The 22939-nt window shown below is 40.0% G+C and overlaps 1 protein-coding gene across 1 annotated transcript in view; it reads left to right on the top strand.

Moving 5' to 3' along the window:
* Positions 1–22939, top strand: part of TUT4 (terminal uridylyl transferase 4) — a 3240181-nt gene that overhangs the window by 2354453 nt on the left and 862789 nt on the right. Inside the window, exon 22 of the mRNA XM_044086854.1 lies at positions 3775–3952. Within this exon, the coding sequence (XP_043942789.1) occupies positions 3775–3952 (178 nt within the window). The remainder of the gene's footprint in view (positions 1–3774; positions 3953–22939) is intronic.

Raw genomic sequence — 22939 nt, 5'->3', positions numbered from 1 at the left:
CTATCACTCTTCAAGAGGAACCTTGATGAGTGGATGGGTAGCAGAAAGTTCACACCGGGGATCACACCAACAGCACTACTAGATAAAGGCCAAGGGTACTAGCTGCTAGTACAAGGGTCTAGGGAACTACTAAATGGGTGGTGAATACCGCACAACGTGGCTGGGCTAATATATGCCTTCGGGCAGATAGCCCAGTACCAACCTATGAACCTATAACTGAGAGCAATCAGTTTGTAGCCATAACAAAGTAATTAACAGAGAGATGCAAGTAAAATAGGTTGTCTGTCATTTCCTGAGACTAAATAACTGGCTTATGCAATATAGTCCACTGATCAAGCAAAAGGGGACAGTGGTCAACTTAGTAAGAGATCCTTAGAGTACACAGACTATTTCACAGATACTTTCAGTCACAGCGCAGGCATGAATTTAACTGATTAAACAGATTAAAGTTAATATGCAGCAAGGTTCTTCATGGTAAAAATGCTTACCTTAAACAATGACAGAATTCTCAGTAAACTTGTAGTTGTAGTATCTTGTGGCGGAGTTCCTGCGGTATCAAGGTTAGATGTAGTGACTGCAGGCTATTAAACAATGACAAAATTCTCAGTAAACTTGTAGGTGTTAGGCCTTGTGGCAGAGCTCCTGCAGTATCGAAGTCAGATGTAGTGACAGCAGGCTCTGCTGTATGAAGGAAAACAGTGACCGAGTGTAAGAGGAGACAACACTTCATTTTATTTTATTCAGGACAGCTTCTGAAATGTTTATTGGGTCTTGAAAAATAATTCTGAATCCCTTACTACCTAAATTATGTTTTCATGCTAACTGCATCAGTACAAGCTTTTTTCCTAGAAAAAAAGGTTGTCCGCTGCTACTTACAGTGTAACACCTTACACTGAAAATTAACATGATGAGGAAGTATCAACACTGTAATGTAGGAAATTACTTTCTGGGTAAGCAACCAACTTTAGAAAAGAGTGGCTTAAGTATGTAAATCATTACCCAATACTAACCATGACATCATTGTACTTTCATTGAGATAAATTAAATAATAAGCCAAACAAAAACATCAAAAACTCAAAAAGCTTCAAGTTTTTTTAATCACTTAACTTTAACATCAGTCAGTTCACCAGAATTTAACTATCTTTTGGCTAAGATCAAGTGCATTTTTAAAAAGTGCATGGAAGGAGCAGTAGAAAACTAAAATTTAGGATGTTTGACTAATACAAAACAGATATCGTATAACAAAGATCTTTTCATTGCCATTTAAAATAAATAGTTATTTTGCTGTGTGACGAAAGGAGATACTGCCAGCCCAGCTAGCTGGAATTTTGTAAATAATTATATGTCATTTGTGAGTATCAGCATGATTTCTATGAGATACTTGTGTTACAACTGCATTAGAACTGTATGTCATGTGTATATCAAACTGGTTCGTACAGACGTGTGTTGAAAAGGTATCTTGTAAACTGTGTTTGAAATGCATCCACTGTTTGCCCTGCTGGACAGCATAGTGGTGCAGTGGTAGCGTTGTCGCCTCACAGCAAGAGGTTCTCCGGTTTGATTCTCTGCTGGAGTGCCTTCTGTGTGTCCTCTGCATGTCCTCCCTGTGTTCATGTGGGTTTCCTTCAGGTGCTCCAGTTTCCTCCCATATTACAAAGACATGCACCTGGAGCATTTCTCCCCGGGCCTCCCCTGAAAATTGGCTTTGCTCCAAGTTGGGCTTTCCCGGTAAACAAATGTTAAAATAAATAAAATAAAGAGAACAGAAATGTACATGCACTGTTGTAACTGTCTAACTGTATATATTTTAACAGTCAAAACTGGAATACAGGATGTTAACTTCAGTCCAGCAAGGTTTAGGAAAATAGCTGAAATTAAATTACTTTATAGGTTATGCAATAAAAGATGGTATCTTTCAGTTTTCAATGCAGATAGAGACACGGAGTCTGTGCTGAGAAGCTTTCAGTATTGTCTTTGGAGTGAACTAATTACTACCTCTGAAAGCATGAAGGTATGCCATTGTTTTATGAATTCCAGAATCTGCCAAAGATCTGAAGTCTATGTATTTTTTACAGCTAGATCCTAAATACTGCCAACTTCCAGCAGCGGGTATTTCTCCTGGGAACTAGAGTCAGGTGACCAGAAATTATGTCATTCTGCAAGCCATCCCAGCAGTAATGTTTGAGATATTAAATTTGAGAAGTCTCTTAGGGAGACAGAGCATTCTGTATTCTGTCTTGGACCTGAGAACACCTAGAAGATCCATTCACCATATCTGCCTTGCTCTATTAGTAAGTTTTTAGCGTATAGTAATCCTCTTAGATATAGTCAGGAATATACTAAAGCTTAGTTTAGATTTTTTTTTGTTTTATTTATTTAAGCCTGTCCTGCAATGTTGTTTTAAATATTTCCTGTGGTTTTGAACTCTGATGTCACTGTGAGTATATATTTAGTATTGTCCTGTTCTCTTTTTTTTATTATTAAATATATTTCATTGTGGCTGATCTTTGTAGAGGTATTTAGGTTCTGAGAGTACTTGCATATTTATTTGGTGACATTGTGTTGGCCACTCCTAATAGCCTTGCTCCTGGTCAAACTACTATTTGTGTTAATATTAATATTACACAGTAAGATTGGACATCCTTTGTTAAGAGCCTTAAAGTAGCTGATAAGGAGTGAGTGGTGTCAGTATAACTTCCTTATAGTCTGAGCAGAAGGGGGCATAGTTAGTAAACCTGTGCTAGCCTTTCCCAGATGTGTGTGTAAATCAAACCTCTAAGTGAGTGTGTGTGTGTGTGTGTGTGTGTGTAGCTACTTGGGCAGGGACACGAAGCACTGGTTGGCCAGAGAGGGTGCTGGGGTTCTTGACTTGGTCACTCAACTGAGATCTCAACTCTATAGCTGTGCCAGTGGGGAGTCTTATTGAGGATCCGGAGAAAGAGAGAGAAACCAGCCCCAGACAGACTGTGGTCTCTGTGTGCTCTTAACGGAAATTGCACTTGATGCAAAGAGCTGCATCTGGAAATCCTGTGTGTACTTATTAACCTCCCAGTGTACATCCCCCACTGTTGTCAGTGGTGAGGATTGAGAATCCTTGATTATCGGTCTGGTGATGAGGTGTCTCATGCTGTACTACTAATATTCATTGGGTCCTGTTTTGCTGCTGTTGCTTGTGAAACCACAGACATATAGAATCTGGGGATTCCTTTACACAGCAGCATTCATGTTGTTAACCATATGATCAGTATGTTGATGGAGTTGGAATGGAAAACTGAGCATTTAAGTAGAATGGTTGCATCTTAGCATCCTCCTGAAACTTCATTTTTCGATGTTTACTGCCTTAATCAGTGGCAGAGCTCCCTCTGTATAGCTAGGGAAGGGAGCTGTTTTGGTAATGGAGAAGAGAGGTTGATTATTAGGGTAATTTCTGTCAACAGCCAAAATGGAAGAAAACGTATTAGAGTAAGAAAAAAAGTTTAATTTAAATGACACAGGCATAGGTTAGAGGCTTCACATGTATTGTATTTTAGGTATTATTTGGTATGGCACTTTTAATTATTTTAAGAAATTAAATAAAAACTGATAGACTTCTTCTGTATGGTATTCTTAGTATGGTTTGGTATGACAAAGTAAATTATTCTGGTGAATCGACTAAAATTCTGACTTGACCTGCTTCATGAACTGCTAATAAACTTTACTCACTTGAGAAAGTGCAGTATTGCTTTGTATTTTATTTGCTTTTCTGCTCTCACACTTGTTTTTAATTATTTGCAGAAGAAGCATTTGCTTGAGTTTGGGAAGAACTCCGAGTCCATTGGTGAACTCTGGTTAGGCTTACTTCGGTTTTACACGGAAGAGTTTAATTTTAAGGAACATGTGATAAGCATCAGACAAAAGAAACTCTTGACAACATTTGAGAAACAGTGGACATCAAAGTGCATCGCCATCGAAGGTATGGGGTTGTGTTGCTGGGTGACAGCGCACTCGGTGCTTGATTAGAACTTGGAAAAAATTTCAGTAATATTCTTTGTGGGGTCTATATCATTTAATCGAAACTCACTGTCGAACCCCCTTCATTGAACACCTTTTTATCGAAGTCTCAAATCAGCGAATGGACTTTTAATCAAAGTTTTTCCCAGGGCAAACCAATGGTTGGCCACTATATGGAATTTGCCCCTTTTCCTCACTGTAGTGTGATCTCAGAGTTGGTATATTTAGTTAATGGAGTGTGGGGGCAAAGTCCTCCACCTGGATAGGTTTTAAGTTTTTTGATTTTTTCCGCAGTCGCTAGGGTGGCCTACTATTGATTTTCCCTGGGAAACAATTTGATTAAAAGTCTATTTGCTGATTTGGGACTTAGATGAAAAGGTGTTCGGCAAAGAGGGGTTTAACAAAGTGAGTTTCGATTAAGATATATATACCCATTTTTTGTGACCCTGGCCTGTCACTGTGAAATGGTAAGTGAAAGAATAACTTGCGGTAGTAAGAAATGGGAGAAAAAAATCCTGTTTCTCTGCTTGTTTAGTCCAGGTTTACTCCTATTTATTCTGTTTGAGTGCTATGTTAAAAGCTAATCTGTGTAAACTGAATTGATCTCAGATGTTTGGCATTGACTGTATATATATATTAATATTTGCGTGAGTTTAGCAAGATTATTTTCTGAAATATAATGCTGCCAGTTATACTGATATAATTTCAGTTCTAGGCAGATATTTGTGAGTAAAGATTTATGTGAACAGGTATAAAGTGTGGTGTGCAGAATGCATTGAAAATGCAGCTAGTGTACAATGACAGGATGATCAGGATGAAGTGAGTGGAAACTGCATGAAAAAGAGACCATACTAGTATTTCTTGGTACAGCGGTAGCGTTGTTACCTCACAGCAAGAGGTTCCCCTGTTCGATTCTCGGCTGGAGTGCCTTCTGTGTAGAGTCTGCATGTCCTCCCGGCAGTTGGGTGGCCTCCGAAAGACATGCGTGAATGGGTGTGCCTTCGCTAAAGGTTGGGCGTCGGCTGGAAACTCAGCACCATAAAAATCTACTGCCAGTCATTAGCGGACCGGAGTTCCGCTGTGGCGACCCCCTAACCGGGAAAAGCCGAAAAGACAAACAACTAGTATTTCTGTAAGGTGGAGGTCAGTAGTTAATTTACAGACAATTATCCAGAGCAAGTGTGTGAATAAAGTACAGGAGCAAAAAGAAAAAAAAATCAAGAATGCTTAACGTAACATCAAAATGTACAGATGTTTTGTCTAGCATTTTCTCACAGGATTGTTTCCCTGGAATGTCTCTGGAACATCTCAGTTCAGAGACCTTTTCATCCACATGAAAAAATTAAATCTGTTTCTAGATATACTCCTGAGTTTTTCCACTTAGACTACTGGCTCATCTGGGAAATTCCTAAGGATTGTGGATCTCATGGCATCTTTGATTCTCATGGTACCTTTTGCTGAACTCCACATGATAAAATTCCATTAGTACCTGTAATCTGTATGGTCTTATTGTCTACATTCCCTGACTTTTCAGTTTCCAGGATTTGGGATTATGAATAGGGAGACTTTTTTTTTTCTGGAGACACTTTTTTTCCTAAATTGAAGTCTTCCATTCTCCCTTCCAGCTCTAGCACAGTCTGTCACTACAGTTGTCTCAGACTTTGATTGGGGCGCAGTGTAGATGGGGATAAATGTTTAAGATATTTGGAACACAAAAGGCAGACCTAATCACATAATAAAAAATCTATATTGGTACTTATAAATGTTTTCAATTCTCTCATTCTATTTTTGGTCCCTAGAACTTTTACTAGTGTTTAGATACTGCACTACATTGATAAATAAACATGCAAGGGGGGAACCCAGTTCCTCCCCTCTTTGCAGCTTAGCCATGGTACCTGGGATGTAGAATTTCAGTACAACCTCACTCTACAGGCATATTGTATACCATCAGAGCAAAACTGTGCGACACACAAGGTGATCAGGACCAGGACAGATCCTCAGTAATTCAGTCTATTTCAAGGGGTCTTACAAAATGTGATCCTTTTGTGGGAACACCTGAAATGCATATTTTTGCCTGCACTCTCAGCTGGCAGAAATCTGTACAGGTCCCTACCCTTGAAAGCCTGGAAGACAGTTTTTTTTTCCCTTGGACAGTTTTCCTGTATGTGTTTCCACCCTTTCCAGTATTATCCAGGGTCTTTATGAGGATTCAGAAAGACTGTCCAAAGATCTTGGGATGACTCCCTTCTGGTCCAGGAAACAGTGGTTCTTCCCTCTTTTAGTATGGCCAGAGGCATTACCACAATCTCCTTACAGACTAGATGTAATCACAGAAGACTACACGTGTGTGATGTATCCTAACCATAACTATTACTAACTATGCAGATGACAGAATATTTCCTTTTATACACCTTTTTTTAATGAGGATTACCAGTAGGTATTGAAGGAGGCAACAAACCCTGCTGCTAGAAAATGATTTATTAGTAGTTGGAAAAAGTTATGTCCTTCCTTATCACTGCTGCATTATTTTTCACTCTTATGATATCCTGCTGAGGATAACCAAATGTCCAGCCAGCATACCATAGGATTCACAACTTCTGGTGCTGTATGTCAGATGTATATCCTACATGCAAGGAATAAGGTATATTATGTATATGATATACAAGCGCCTAATACTCAGGAATTTTTTGCTGCCAGTCTGAATGTTACCTCTGAATTCGGTCTTCATGCTGTTTACTTTCTAACCCATATTTTTTTCTGAAAGTGGGTGATAATTGTTTCGAAGCCGTTGCCGTCTTTTTTTTTATAGGTTCATAGGTTGGTACTGGGCTATCTGCCCGAAGGCATATATTAGCCCAGCCACGTTGTGCAGTATTCACCGCCTCTTTAGTAGTTCCTAGACCCTTGTACTAGCAGCTAGTACCCTTGGCCCCTATCTAGTAGTGCTGTTGGTGTGATCCCCGGTGTGAACTTTCTGTTACCCATCCACTCATCAAGGTTCCTCTTGAAGAGTGATAGTGAGGGGCTCTGTCTTATGTAGATTGGGACCCTGTTCCATAGTAAGGGAAGTCTCAGCGAAGGGAATCTATCCCTCCAGCATGTTCTATTCATTGTTGTGTTGAGGTTTATATCCCTAGAGCGTGTATCTCGAGTAGATTTGGTTTTGCTAAGATGGAGCATGTTCATCAGTTCTGGGTTGGACATGGCTCTGTACGTTAGACAGAGATCGCCTCTGAGAAAGCAGTATGCAGCAGAGAACAGTCTTAGCTTTTTCAGTCATGCTACATAGGGCAACTGTTTGAGGCCAGTAATCCTCTTGGTTAGGTACCTCTGTGGTCTCTCCAGCTGCTGGAGATGTCTAGCCAGGTACATTCCAGTTGGTGCATTGTACTCAATAATGGGTCTGATGAGGGAAGAGTAGAGGGGCACCATTACATCCTTAGATCTTGATGCGAACTCTTTTGTGATCAGATGGGTCACATAGAATGATTTTCTAACCACTTTGGCAACATGGTTATCAAAGGAAAGCTGACTATCTACTTGGGTCCCTAGATCCCTTATTTCTTCTTCAGATTTCAGGGGATTACCTCCTATGTTGTAGTTTGTGGGTACTCTTATTTATTTTTTTAACCTTTACAGTGGCATAAAATGTGGAGAGTGAGTCGTTCATATTCTGTAGGCTTATCGTCAGCTCAGGTTCTCCCTGAAGTGAGGGCATGAGCTCAAGAAGACAGAACTGTTTTTCTTCTTTGTGTGTTACCATTACAATTATGAACAAAGAGGTCTCTGCTGCTGGCCGAGTTAGACATTTGTCCCGATGTCTCAGATCTGGCATTTTTCTTCCCATCACAGCAGACTAACCCTTCCTTTGAACCTCAACTTTTTCTGGTATAAATGTGGGGGTGGCATCCATTAGTGCCATCTTTAGTTCTGTTATGCTTTGGGCATATATATATATATATATATATATATATATATATATATATATATATATATATATATATATATATATGCATCATTATGAGATTAAAGCATTCACTAGTCTGGCCTAGTTCAAAAACAAAAAACATACCCTACCGGGCAGATAAGTACCCTGTTGGGAACAGTTTCTTACAAATGCATTAGCAGTGATAAGTTCCTTTGATTAAAATGCTCTGTGTGAGAGGAATTTTTATGACAGCATTGTAGTAGCAGGAGGAAAGTGGGGCTGTGCTTGCTGAGGCTAGCAGAAGTGTTGGACAATCAAGAAGGAACTGGCTGAGGTACATAAGAGCACTGCTAACTAGATGGACTAAGAGATCTGTGCGGAGAGTTGAATTTGGAATGTGCTCATAGGAACTAATAGAAGACCGACTCAGCTGACCAATGTGGAATTTGCCACCTTTGCCCTAAAAGAAATGACAGTTGCTAAAGCTTGGAAGTCACAAAGATGTCATGTAACATGACTAAACTCTAAAAACAAATATAGACTGTTGAAGCTGCAATAAAGAACCATGATCAACACTGCTTTGTTAAATGAGATAAGCGCTTTCGTTCCTTTAACATACATGGAGCATCTTCAGATAAAAACAATAGTCACAATCCTTGTTTAAATAAGAATAAATTAAATACCAAAATTACTTCCAGTTAAAATATATTAAAGGCACAGTCGCACTAAAAAAATTATATATATATTTATAACACTAGCATTTTGTTAAAAGCTGGGGCCAGTGAGTTTAACCTATACTTTATACAAAAACACATACATTAATAGCGATATATATATATATATATATATATATATATATATATATATAGTACAAATTTATGGTAAATAATTCAGAACACTTTATATATAAAAATATAGATCAAAATAATTGATCCAAAAAACAATTTCTTTTTAACTATTTGTTAGATTTTTGTCTGTGTCTGTGTTAAAAGACAATAAACTGCTTATTGAAATCCAATCATTAATCCTTGGAGGATGTGTGGCATTCAATAAAATCTGCCAGTACACTTCCCAATATTCCAAATAAGCTGACCAGTTTCCTCCCCTGATGTTTACTGCTATTGTCTCCAATATGCAAAAGACAAAGTTTTTAAAATTGGGCAATCACTGACATGCCTATACATAGCATTTGATTTATCTTTCTTTTTGCTAGCATACAGGTGTTGTTAAATTCTTTTTCTTAACTGATTTTCTGTCTTACCTATGTAAAAGGTGGAATATACTGTATAGGTTGTAACATATATTACCCTCTGGTATTTCCTGGTATTGGAAACAGTTTATTAAAATCACTTATAGCTATGTTCGTAGTTTCATAGATGAACCTGCACTGTTTGCAGGCCCCATGTTTTGTCATCTTTCCTAGTTGAACTTGTATTACTGTTTATTTTTTTTTAAATAAATGTTTAATATTTCTTCTCCTTTTTTATACTATTTTAGGTGCTATACCGACTCTGTTGGTCAGGTCAGATGCCCCAAACACACCTTTCCAATTTCTTTTAGTAATATTCTTAATAGCTGGGGAATTCTGATCAAAATTCATTACACAGGTCATACCTGTATCAAATTTATTCTGTTTCGTTCTAAAAGGAAAATTTGGGTTCCTCAGTGTAGGGGCAAAATGTGAATTCCTGTATATTGAGACTAAATCTCCCTGCTCTTCTAATAAAGTTAATGAGTATTTTCTCTTTTTGAACATAGTTTTCAACATATTTAATTATTCAATAAATTGTTGACCCTCTGTAACCAAACTAGATAATCTAATTGTCTGCCTCTTCACCAGGTTCCGTTTCGGCTAATAGGGAGTTATTACTGTCAAAGTGGAGGAAACTGAGTATGTAAGTTTCCTATAAACTGATGACTCAAATCGATTTTCCTGCTTGTTTTTATATACATGCCTGTGTAGATAGTTACAGCTCTCTAAGTCAGTGGTGTGAGTGATAAATAAAAAAGTAGTGGTAGTGTTCATATATTTCAGCAACTGTGAAATGTCTAAATCATCATCCCATAATATGAAGATATCATCCAGATAACAGTAATATTGAGAAATAGAACTTTTGAAGACCAAACCAAAAATGAACTTTGTTTCCCAAAGCCACAAAATCTTTCCAAAAACCAGGGCTGAAGAGGTCCCCATAACTACCCCTTTTTGAGTATTTGCCTTCAAAAATGATACCATTGTTTTTTAACACAATCTCTGTAACTGAAGATACAACTTCTGTTGAGTTCTGTGTAATGTTTAAACCTAGGGCTAATGCCTCTGTAAAAAATTCCATACCCTTGTCATTAACATCCACACTCAGGAAAATGATGTTCTCTTTGTAAGTTACTTCAGCCAAACTTTTCAACAGATGCCAGAAATCTTTAAGCACGTGCATCTTGTTGTTAAAGAATTCTTTTAAATGGAAATCAATAAATTTAGCTAATGGTTCTGTTTTAGAGCCCCTTGCCATGACAATTGGTCTCATAAGAGGGTCTGTGGCAGATTTATGCTCTTTTGGGATCCTGAATAATGAGGGGATTAAAGTTTTTTTTAACCTTTAAGCATTCCATTTGTTCTTGCTGAAACTGATGTTCTAAAAATAGATCCTCCAGCAAAAAAATCTCTCCTTTGACTGGCTACTTTTTCCTCAATCATTTAAAGAGACCAGAGTGAAAAGGTTCACTGTCATAGAGGTGATTTAACATTTTGGCTACATAGTTAAACTTATCCATAATTACCACCTCTCCCCCTTTGCCTGGTTTCATAATGCTAAGTTCCTTGTATTTACAAAGATCAGATAGTAAATTTTATTCATCCCTACTTGTTAAAATGATTGCCTGGGTGGTTGTTTATACATACTTCTCATGTCAACCTCACAGTATTTCTCAAAAAGAGCTACTGGGGTAATAGTGAGGAGTTATATGCGCTAGATCCATGTACAACTGACATAGAACTGTTGGCTGCATTGTTTGCTAATAATTGCAAGTTAACTTTTCAAGTGACTAATTTAAGGTCTAAAATATTGTCCACTAAATTACATTTCCAATGTGGAATAAAATTAAAACCTTTTAAGAAGATCACCATGTAATTTTGTCACAACAATACTACTATAATTGTAGATTTTCATTTTGTCAAAGTCTATAATGTTATCACATGATGTTCTTCGTGTTTCACTGTTGCAGTCATCACATTTGGGGTTATCTGCTTGCAGTAGCCCTTAGTCGGCCTAATTTTCAAAATCTTGGGTCCTGCATCAGTTGCTGTCTCATCTTCCATGATGCCAGGTAGTCAGCGTTATAAATCATGCAGCCAATGCCATTACATCAGTCTTTCTTGCTGTCCGGTGCCTGAAGCAGAAGCAGATCGCAAGTGCCAGTAGGCCGACTCCTGAAATTTTCGTTTTCGAGTTTCAGAACTGAAGTCTTTAACTAAAGCTAAGTATCCTGTTGGGGAAACCCTTTTCTTGCTGTATAGCGATGTCAGTAAAAGTTAATAATTGCATTTCTTGTGGAAAGCAAATTCCTCGTAAAGATTTTCATTTGTACTGTATTCCTTGCCTAGGCCCTGACCACGGCGTACCTCGCTGTTAGTTGTGTGCCTGATTAAACCAACGAACTATCTGTCATTGGTATATTTACACTTCTAAATATTTTGGTTCTTGGTTCAATTATCCAGATATGTCTTTGGTAAGCCATTCGACTACCGACATTCCGAAAAAAAACGCAAAGATAAAGACAGAGACAGGCAGCCTAGGTCCAAAGATGCCAATGATGCTTCTCCTAAGCCAGTCGCCAGTTCGCCAGTACTCAGTGAGGTGCTTTCCCAGCTCCTGATACCCACTACTTCAGATTCACAGGACTCTACTGAGACCCATTCGGAATCCGGTATGCTGCGAGATGCTTCAACTGTGGAACCTGCAGATGTCTCTACCTTGGATGGGTCCGGAGCCGCTGTGCAGGCACCGGCTTTTGAGGGTGTATTCAGGCCTACTGACTTGCATATTAAACCAACGCCACCTTTTTTAAGGCCTAAAACTCGAATCATGCCTAGAAAACCGATGCACAGACTGCATGCTCAGGCCTCTATGCCTAAAAAACAAATGATAAGAATGGCTGAAGACTTATTACCTTAATCAGGAGAAGCCAACCTTCCCCTTCTGAGAGACCTAGGACTGAATTTGTGTATGATTCTTCTGACCAGGATTCTGAAATTTCTGTTTCCTCTGATGACCAGGATTTACCCTTATCTACCTATTCTGATGCAGAAGACTCTATTCCCTCTGATTCCCCTCCAGAGGATTTCTCTTTTGGTGAAACCTTGCATACTCTTAGGGAGCATTTTCGCTGGGAAAGCCAGGATTACTCTGATTCTAAAAAGAGGCTTAGGGATTTCTTACTTATGTCTCAACACAGGCCTATAGCTATCCCTCCTGTACTAGACATGGTTGTTGATGCCTTTTCGGAATCTAGCTTGGCCCCTGATTCTTTACCTTCTGCTCCCAGAAAACCTGATAGATATTAGCCTACTTTGGTTTTAATTGTTGTATAATAGAACATACAAATGCAAGATTATACTGATTTCAAATGTACTTCCTAATGCTGCTTGGGCTTGAGTGCCGTCAGTTGCATCTGTTCTGTGCCTGTGAGCTGATTGTTTGTGCTGTCCTGCACACGCTAATACTATTTAAGCTATCTTTAGTCTGAATTAGCAAATCGTGTCTTAGTTTAGCAAAGAATTGTTGCTGATTGTTTTTGTTGTCCTGCACACGCCAACGCTATAGGGCTAACGTTAAATTCATTTAGTGTTGTCCTGCACATGCTAATGCTATAGAGCTACCTTTAGTTTCATATAGTAAAAGTGCACTATATTTTTAGCAAAGGATTTATTTTTGTCGCTCTGCATTGTTAACTGTGACTCCTGGTGAGACCGGGAATCATCATTTAAGCACTAGCCTTATCTGAATGGTGTACTGCTTCTAGGACACTGCTCACATAGGATCCCAAATAGCTTTCCATCAGTGACTCACTTTATAATTTAAATCTATACTCCCCTTGTAACAAGCATCTTGCTGTTAATGCTAATGCTATTGCAGCTAGCCCTACCCTCCATTAGCGAAATGTGTCCATTATTTGCAAATAATTTGTTCTTACACTGTTGGTAAATTGTGATGCCTAGTGGGAGTAGTAAACTTTATTAGAAGACTAACCAACCTGCAGATATAGCTGATAGAACCCTGCACATTGATCTCTCTACATAGCTATTTACCAACTATTTCAATTTCTAACCACATACATATGCTATATCTCCCTTCTAACCAGCGTTTATTTTTTTACTAACCCACATCTACAAGCTACCGCATAGCTACCAGGTGGCTGGATCTACTTTGCTAGCATATTTTCGACTCTATACAGTCTGAAAACACTGCAATGCTAGGTTCTGACTGTAAGCAGTGTTTAAAAGACTACCATTGCTAGTGACTACAATATATTTGATTACAGGCCATGCTTAACATTGCAACTCAAGGTTTTCGATTTATGCTGCCTGCACATAACTCCCTTAATTAGCGACAGCAATATGATGTAATGTATGTCGTTTCTAAAGAGCAGTCTGTAATTTCTCTCTCTCCTTTCCTCCACAAAAGAAAAGAGAAAGTACATGATTACCTTAGCTAGTGATTTCAGGTTACTATCCTTTAGGGTGCTGTGTACTTGAAATTGTCTATGTTTACCCTGTACATATGCCCAGTATAACATAGCCTGATTGTTGTTATGAAATCTGTAGCTATGCTTGGATTGATGTTTGGCTGCTGTACTAAGTAGAATATTTTTTTACATAGTATATTAATGTATTGTGCCTTGTGCTTTTCTTTATTATAAGCCAGATATTCTTTTCTTTACTGTGTTACTGCATTGCATTGTACTGATTTAGATACTCTATCTCCAGTCACTACTTCCTTGCTATTTTGCTACATCTGTACCCCCACTCATATAATACTCACTTTTCTCAAACCTGACTCCAACCTGCACTCTCCCCCATCCCTCATACCACTCAAAGGTCTCCCCTCACTGAGAGCTCCTCTAACTCTCACACAACCACCCCTCATACCCTACTTTTCTCCAAATTGGCTATAGCTCTCACCTACTCCCAATTACTTACCACTGACACTCATACAGTTTTATGAATCCTCTTCTCCCACATCTCTCACAACTTATTGTTTGCCTTATTTTCTAGGATACTCCAGCTACTTCAGCATCCTCATCTCTCTCTGGCCCTTTCTGGCTGAAATACCTGCAGTCAAGTCTCTCCCAGAATATATTCTTTCCAGTGTGAAATCACTTATGTCCACCTCATCTGAAAAAAAGTAAAACTGCTATAACCATTCTAGGATAACCCCATGGTAGCTACTCTCTACCTCACCAGTAAACCACTCCTTGTTGTTTCCCTTATCTCTGTACTTGTCTTGCTCACCCTTGGTCCCTACTTCCCATTTCTGCTGTTGTACTCATATCTGAGTTTTACCTCTTTGTCTACTAGACCTCTCCTCCTCATAGTCTACCTCCCCTACCAAGCTGCATACATTACCTCTCCTGTAATCCCTCCCTGGCTATCTCTTCCTCCTACTATACTTCTATGCTCTACCTTTACTCCCACTGAAACCACCTCAGGCCAGTTAACTCTGATTCTCAAGCAGAAACCTCCACCCTCTCCTGCTCACATACCTTCTGATTGTTTTCTGGGCTTCACCTGACGGGTGCAGCCACGCTCCATTCGCCCTCGCAAGCTCCCTTACCCTACCCCCATTCCCACCCACCCCGTTAGTTTCCTTTATACCAACCTCTCCCTCTCCTTACTGTTCCACCAGCCTCACAAACACCACTTCCTGCAACTTAACCACTCCCTCCCACAAATTCTGTCAATCCTCACTATCTTACCTCTTACCGTTTAGTGGCTGCTCCTACTGGTCCACTATATCAAACTCTCTCCAATATGCATTACCTTCTTATTCCCACAACACTCCTCTTCATTCTATCCTCCATGACCTCTTACCACTTCCACCTTCAAAACCCACCCTTATGTCCTGCTACCTCCACATATTAGCCACGAAACATTTTCCTATCACTCATTCTTATACTATCTCCCCAGCTGTATTTACCTCTACCACCATATGTCTATTTAAACACTCCATCCTCCAAGCCCATACAACTAACTATAAGACTAAGTCACTGCTATATGAACTCCAACTACATACTGCCATACTTTCTATTCTTAGAAAAAAACCTACTCTGCTCTGGAGACATCCATCCCAACCCAGGCCCAAGTCCCACTCATACCTACCTGACCCCTACCATACCCACCCCCTCCACAAACTCCACACAGATTCTTCCCCATCCACAACAGCATGTACAGAACTTAGCCCCATCACAAAACCTGACTATTCTCTCACTAAATATTCAGAGCCTAAAAAAACAAAGTCATTGAGCTCCACACTTGGATGGCTCATACTACCCCACACATTCTCACCCTATCAGAAAATTGGCTAAAGCCTGGCTATAGTATATTTCGCTCCGACAGAATTACTAAAAAGGGAGGCAGACTAGCTATATTATACTCCAACAGCCTAACTATCTCACCTTATCCCTCACCCATACCTAACTTCTACCTAGCAGACGTTATAATAGTAAACTGCTATTTGAACCTTCAAAAGAAATTTGCTGTTGCTTCCATCTATCTTCCTCCAGGTAGCAATTTACCCATCCTTGAAAACATTCTATCCTGGTTATTCCAAACCATACCATATGAAACCCTTATACTAGGTGATGTCAATATTGACTGGTCAAAACTCACTACTGACTCACCTCAACTCAGTATCCACCTATATGTCTTCTACCAAATGATCTCATCCCCCACTCGCTTCCACAAAATGTCATCATCAAGTACTACAATTGACTGGATTCTTACCAACTCTCCCCACCACTACCATAATCCCACCACCTTACCTGATTCCCTTAGTGACCATCTCCCTACCTCTATCTTAAGATACTACTCTCCAGAACCAAAACCACACCTAACTAGAGACTGTCGGAAACTATCCAATTTCAATACCACTCAATTCAACTCTATTCTCTCTAGTGTAGACTGGACCAGCCTAAAACAAGTACCACTAAATGACGCTGTAAGTATGTTTAACAACATATTTCTGAATACTATAGACTCCCTAGCTCCTTCTAGGAAAATCAAAATTAAATCTAATTTTGCTGCATGGCTAACTAAAGAAACAAAGTCACTAATGAAACAATGGGGCAGTGCTTGGAAAGCCTGGACTAAAACAAAAGAACTCCCTCTCCTTTACAAATATAGACAACTAAGAAACCTATCAAAACAAATACTACATTAGATAAAAAATCCTACTACAACTCTGCACAGCTAAGCAACTCATCTAACCCTCGTAAATACTGGTCTACCCTGAACAAAATCCCCTCCCCCTACCCAGACTCATCTCCTAAACAAACCGCTACCCTCCTAAACAAACATTCTATTGATACCATCCAGAATCTCATACCCACTAAGCCAAACTTAACTTCACAACCTACAGCACCCAACACTCAAACCTCAACTCAGTTCTCCTTTCTGCCCATTTCTACCTCTTATATTAAATACTTCTTAAGCTCAAACCTTGCTCTGCCTCCACAGACAAACTACCACCTACTTTCCTTAAACTTGCTGCTGACTCTATTACCTACTCGTCTCTGTACTAATAAACAGATCAATTATTGAATCAACTGTTCCTACTTTGTGGAAATCCTCCTTCACTATACCATTACATAAAGGAGGGAACTCAACTCACCCCACAAACTACCGACCCATTGCCATTCTACCCCCCCTCTCTAAGATACTAGAAAAATGTATTTACACACAGCTTCTTAACCACCTCATCAAACACAACCTACTCACCCCCACCCAACATGGATTTCGTCCCAACCACAGTACTATCGCTGCCCTCCTTTCCTTCACTCACACCATTGCAGAGGCAATGGATAACAATAAGCTTGTCTCTTCCTCGACCTCTTAAAGGATTTCGATACTGTTTCTCATCCTTTACTACTATCTAAACTCTCAAACCTGAACCTGTCCTCATCCTCCCTAACATGGTTCACCAGCTACCTAACCAGAAGGCAACGATCCGTCAGATGGCTCTCATCCATCTCCCCCTTCCTTCCTACACCCACTAGTGTACCCAAGGCTCCATCTTAGGTCCCCTTCTTTTTAATATATTCACCAATGATCTGTCTACCTCCTGCAAATAGTCTTCCCTCATACACTATGCTGATGACTCCACATTTATATCTATCTCCAACAACATCTCCAAGCTCCATACCCTAACCCAACAAGCCTTCCTTTCCACTGAGCAATGGCTAGCTGACAGTCAATTGATTCTAAACCCCAAAAAGACTAAACTCCTGCTTTTCCTTTCCCGATCTCTTGCGCATCATAAATCATCATTTTTCATCAACTCCTCAAACAGCACAACTATTCAACCTGATAACCATACAAAACTACATGGGGTCATAGTAGATGACAAACTTCAATTCAACCTCCACTTACTCCAATGCATAAAGAAAATGCATCAAAAACTAGGTCTACTTTATCGAAACAAAAAATTTCTCACCCCCGAGGCTAGACTGACACTTGGACAGGCACTACTCCTCCCCTCCCTCCTTTACGCCGCCCCCATTCTCACCAACATTCAAGTCACCACCCTGAATAAACTCCAACAAACCTGTCACAAAATAGCTAGATTCATCACCATCTCGCCATACAACACACACCATTGTATTGCATTAAACTCTCTCTCCAATGGCTAGAACTCCCCCAACAACTGCTTCTATCTCAGTTTCAAATACTATACTCTATTCTCTACAAACCCTCTTTCTGTCCATCTCTTTCTCCCTTAGCCTCCACCTATACTCCATCCCGGACCCTCCGTACATCGAACCAAAAGCTACTAGACATATATCAACCAAACCAATCTATTGGGAATACTGTCACCAATGCCTGGAACAAACTCCCCCTTGGCTTATGGTCCATTACCCACTACACCCAGTTTAAAAATGAACTAAAAACTTTTCTACTTAGCTCCAAGACTTGCTGCTGTCATGAACCCACCTAGTCTCCCTCTCCTGTCTCACACTTTTCTACACACCATTCTCTATCTAATCTAGAAAAAGAAAAAAATTGTTGATGATAGAACTTTATGTATATTCTCTAATTTATACAATATTGTGTATTAACAGCTTTGTAATTGTTCTTTTCTGTACTCAACTTTGTTGTTATTAACAGCTTTGTATATCCTTCTTTTTACAGTATGCAACTATGTCAGTATTATACTTCTGCATGCAATCAATGTACTGTTATGCAATTTTTTGGAGCTTTTCTCCTTGGGTCTCCACTGAAAATGGGCCAAAAGCCCAGTTGGACTAACCCGGTTAACAAATGACAATAAATAATAAATAAAATGTAAATAAATATTACAGGGTTCTTGGCTCTCACAAGTTCCTTTTTAAAAATCCTACTATAGATCCTGAGACCATTTTACAGGGACCTAAGGGCATTAATGCTACTACTGCCAAAAATCCTACCCCTTCTGATATAGACTCCAGGGCGCTGGATAGATGGGGTAAGAAGGTATACACTTCTGCAAAATTGGCCATTAGGGCCTTAAACTGTCAGTTTCATATGTTAAAGTATCAGAAACATATTATTGGATTGTTTAAACAGAAAATTATGTTGATTCCTGACTGTGCTAAAAATAAGGATTTACAGGATTTAATGCATTCTGCTGAACAGGTTGGAAAACATACTTTGCAATGTGGTTTTGATTCACTAGAGGCATCTTGCAGGGCTGCTGTCACTGGGTCTGTACTTAGAAGGCATGCTTGGCTTAAGGAGCAATCTTTGCCATATCATGTTAAAGCTAAATTGTTGGATGCTCCCTTAAATCAGGACCGCCTGTTTGGCAACTGTTAAGGATTTCCTACAAGTACAGCCTTCAAGATTTAGTAGGCATTAGCCCTCTAAGAATTGGTCCTTTCCTGCCTCTTCCAGGCCTTCTCAGTCTGAACCCAGAACCAGCATAACACCCAGACTTCAGTCCCAGAGTATGTACAGGACTAAGCAGTGAGGGGCTTCTGCTTCCAAATCAGGGAGTAGTAAGACTTCCCCCTATGGTAAGCTGTCTCAATGACTTAACTTCAAAACTTCCAAGCACTTCTCAACTGACTGCTCCTTTAGGGGGGAAAGATTGTTCTGCATGCCAAAAACTGGGAACTCATTACCCAGGACAAATAGGTTTTAAATATAGTTTCCCAAGGATACAGATTTCACTTCCACATGTTACCAACCCCAAACAGTTGGCCAGATCTACCCCCAAATCAGTGGGCAGAGGCTCAAAAACAAGAACTCTCTCTCTTAAGCATAAAGGCTATTCAAACTGTACAAGTAGAGGAAAAGGGACAAGGTTTCTACTCAAGACTTTTTTTCCTGGTACCCAGAAAAGACAATTCATGGTGTCCTATCCTGGACCTTTCTATCTTAAACACCTTTTTGGTGATTCCAAAATTCAAGATTCTAACTCTTCACCAGTTGCTTCCTATGCTAGGCAAAGATGCCTGTTTGGCAACACTGGATTTAAAGGAAGCCTACCTGCACATCCCAATCAGGGAATCTTGCAGAAGATACCTACACTTCAAAACAGGCTACATGCACTATCAGTTCCCTGCACTGCCATTTGGCTTATCTACTGCATCCAGGGTATTCACAAAGTGCCTAGCTCCAATCATTTCATTTTGCAGGCAAATAAATATTCAAATATACCCATATCTGGACGATTTTCTAATTCAGGCAGAAAGCCAGGACATACTTTTGAATCTTCTGGCATTTGTACCAAAGGTGCTAACTTGTCTGGGGTACACCATAAATGAAAAGAAATCACATCTGGTACCCTGGCAACAAATTATATTCCTGGGAGCAAGCTTGAACACAACTTCCCAGATGGCTTTCCTCATGCCAGAGAAACAAATTCATTTGACAACTTACTTCAAACTAATGGCCACAAAGACCCTGCTATCTGCAAGGCAAATACTGCAAGCCTTGAGGTTCATGGCTTCCTGCATTCTACTAATTCCATATACAAGACTGCATACGAGGAAACTACAATGGTATCTAAAAAGCCTATGGTGTCAACATTCTCAGGATCTAGAAGCAATGATTCCTATAATACCTTGCCTATGGTTAGAGTTCCTTTGGTGGGTAGAGGCCTGCGCCCTAAACAAGGGACTACCATTCACTCTACCCCCTGCTGCCCAAACCCTAACAGACGCATCAGACTATGCATGGGGGGCTCACCTGGCAGGGAAGTGCATTCAGGGCAAATGGAACCCAAGTCAAATGTACCTGCATATCTATCAAAAATAAATGTTAGCTGTACAGAACACGCTGACAACCTTCAAAGACCACATTCTTCCTGGACAATTAGTGGTAAAGACGGACAACACCACTGTTATGTGGTAAATAAACAAGCAAGGGGGTACCCATTCTTACCCCCTCTGCAGACTAGACATGGCTCTGTGTATCACAGCCTTGAGCTACCAAGTGCATCAACAGGTTCAATTCCTGCCAGGAAAACTAATTACACTGACAGATGAACTAAGCAGAAATCTCATGGACCCACACGAGTAGAAACTTGAACCAAAGACTTTCAACATGTTGATAAACAAATGGGGAAGCCCAGATATAGACCTGTTTGCCTCCCCCCAGAACTACCAATTGGACAAATTCTGCACAAGGACTCCCCAGAAACAAGCTTGGAAAGTGGATGCTCTGTCCTTCAGCTGGAAAAATCTATCAGTTTATGCCTTTCCCACTCTGCCTCTCCTCTCCAAAGTACTACTAAAGATCAAACAGGACAAACCAAGGACGATACTGATTGCACCAGACTGGCCATGCCAACACTGGTACCCCCTCTTGCGCAGTGTGTCACTGCTGGCTCCATGGCACTTGCCTCAGACCCCTACCCTGCTGTCTCAAGCAGGACAGCCAGATTCTGCACCCTCAGCTTCAAACCCTGAACCTAGCAGCCTGGCTAATTATCTAAGTTCTCCGTTACCATCCCTCAGTAAACAAGTGTTAGATGTCATTTTGGAGGCAAGGAGGCCTAGTACTAGAAAATCTTATGCTGAAAAATGGAAAAGTTTCTGTGCCTGGAACCAAACTCAAGGGATGGCCACATCAGCGCCCAACTTACCTCAGATTCTTCAATACTTAACTGAGATGCTTCACAAGGGCCTTTCTTTTTCCTCCATCAGAATTCACGCCTCAGCCATTTTAGCTCATTACAACACAGAACCACCGCTCTTCTCTCATCCACTGCTCAAGCATTTCCTCAGAGGGGCCAAAAACATAAGACCACCCAGGAGAGCCCCAACTCCAGCCTGGGACCTTAACTTTGTATTGGAAAAACTCACTCTTCCTCCTTTTGAGCTGGCTGCAAGTGCAGAGTTGAAATTCCTTTCTTGGAAAACAGCCTTTCTTTTAGTAATCACTTCAGCAAGAAGGGTATCTGAATTACAGGCCCTTATGGCAGTGGAGCCTTTCAACATCTTTCATGCGGACAGGGTGTCCCTCAGGACCAATCCCTCCTTCATGCCCAAGGTGGTATCCATTATGGCTCTTAATAAGTCCATTCATTTGCCAACCTTCTTTTCTAATCCACAGAACAAAGGGGAACACATACTGCACTCTTTAGATGTGCACAGACAACTTAGATTTTACTTGGACAGGACTAAACCTCAAGGGAAATCTGAACAACTGCTGGTGGCATTTGCCGCAGGGGCAGAGGGGAAGGCTATTTCAAAGCAAACAATTTCTAAATGGATAGGCCATTGCATTCATTTCTGCTATAAGCACCATGGAAAACCTATCCAACAGGGGATTAGACCCTATTAAACCAGGGCTGCATCTACCTCTACAGCCTATCTCAGAGGTGTCCCTACCAGGAACATCCTAGAAGCTGCTACCTGGAGTTCTGTACATACTTTCACCAAACATTATCACTTGCTAATTTTCTCTAAATCCAGAGCTGGTTTTGCCACTGCAGTCTAAATTCCTTTTCCCATCCTTAGCTTTGGGAATCTACCCTAATGTGATGACTGGAACAGTGAAACACGAAAAACATAGTACAGTTGTGTACACTTACCATAAATGTAGATGCTCGAGTGTATTCACTGTTGTAGTCCTAGTTACCCTCCCTCCAGCCTCCTGACTTCTTTTGGCTGTACCTCTACTCTCCTTTACTATGCTTAAAAGCTTTTTGGTGTATTTCCTTTTTTGTTGGAGGTATACCATTGTGTGTGTATATATGTATGTATATATATATATATATATATATATATATATATATATATATATATATATATATATATATATATATAAAATTGCTCCCCATTAGCGGGGCACCTGACATCTGGGGCAAGAATAACGGATGTAATGGCATTGGCTGCATGTGTTATACCCCTGACTACTTGATGTCACGGAAGATGAGGCAGCAACTGACGCAGAACCCAAGACTTTGATAATCAGGCCGACTGAGGGCTACTGCAAGCAGATAACTCCAAATGTGATGACTACAACAGTGAATACACTTGAACATCTACATTTATGGTAAGTGTACACAACTGTACTTTTCATTTCTTACCATTGACAAAAAATGTTCCTCTTCATACTCCTCCCTCCGTTTGTTGTCTGATTTTGGTAATTCATTTGTTGGTATATGACATTGTGACCTGAATGTTACGCCCATGTTGTTCCCTGATTCTGCAGTCTCACCGATCTGCACAGAAGGGGTCTGTAATCCTGTTGAAAATCTTGTTTGTCTTCCTGTAGGAAAGATTCCTGCAAGTAAAAGATGACTTCTTGAGCAGTATCAC

This window comes from Protopterus annectens, chromosome 10.part0 (assembly GCF_019279795.1).
Source record: "Protopterus annectens isolate FY-2018-M chromosome 10.part0, PAN1.0, whole genome shotgun sequence".
Lineage (NCBI taxonomy): Eukaryota > Metazoa > Chordata > Ceratodontiformes > Protopteridae > Protopterus > Protopterus annectens.
Note: the sequence above shows the minus strand (reverse complement) of the source record. Positions and strands in the feature narration are given on the sequence as shown.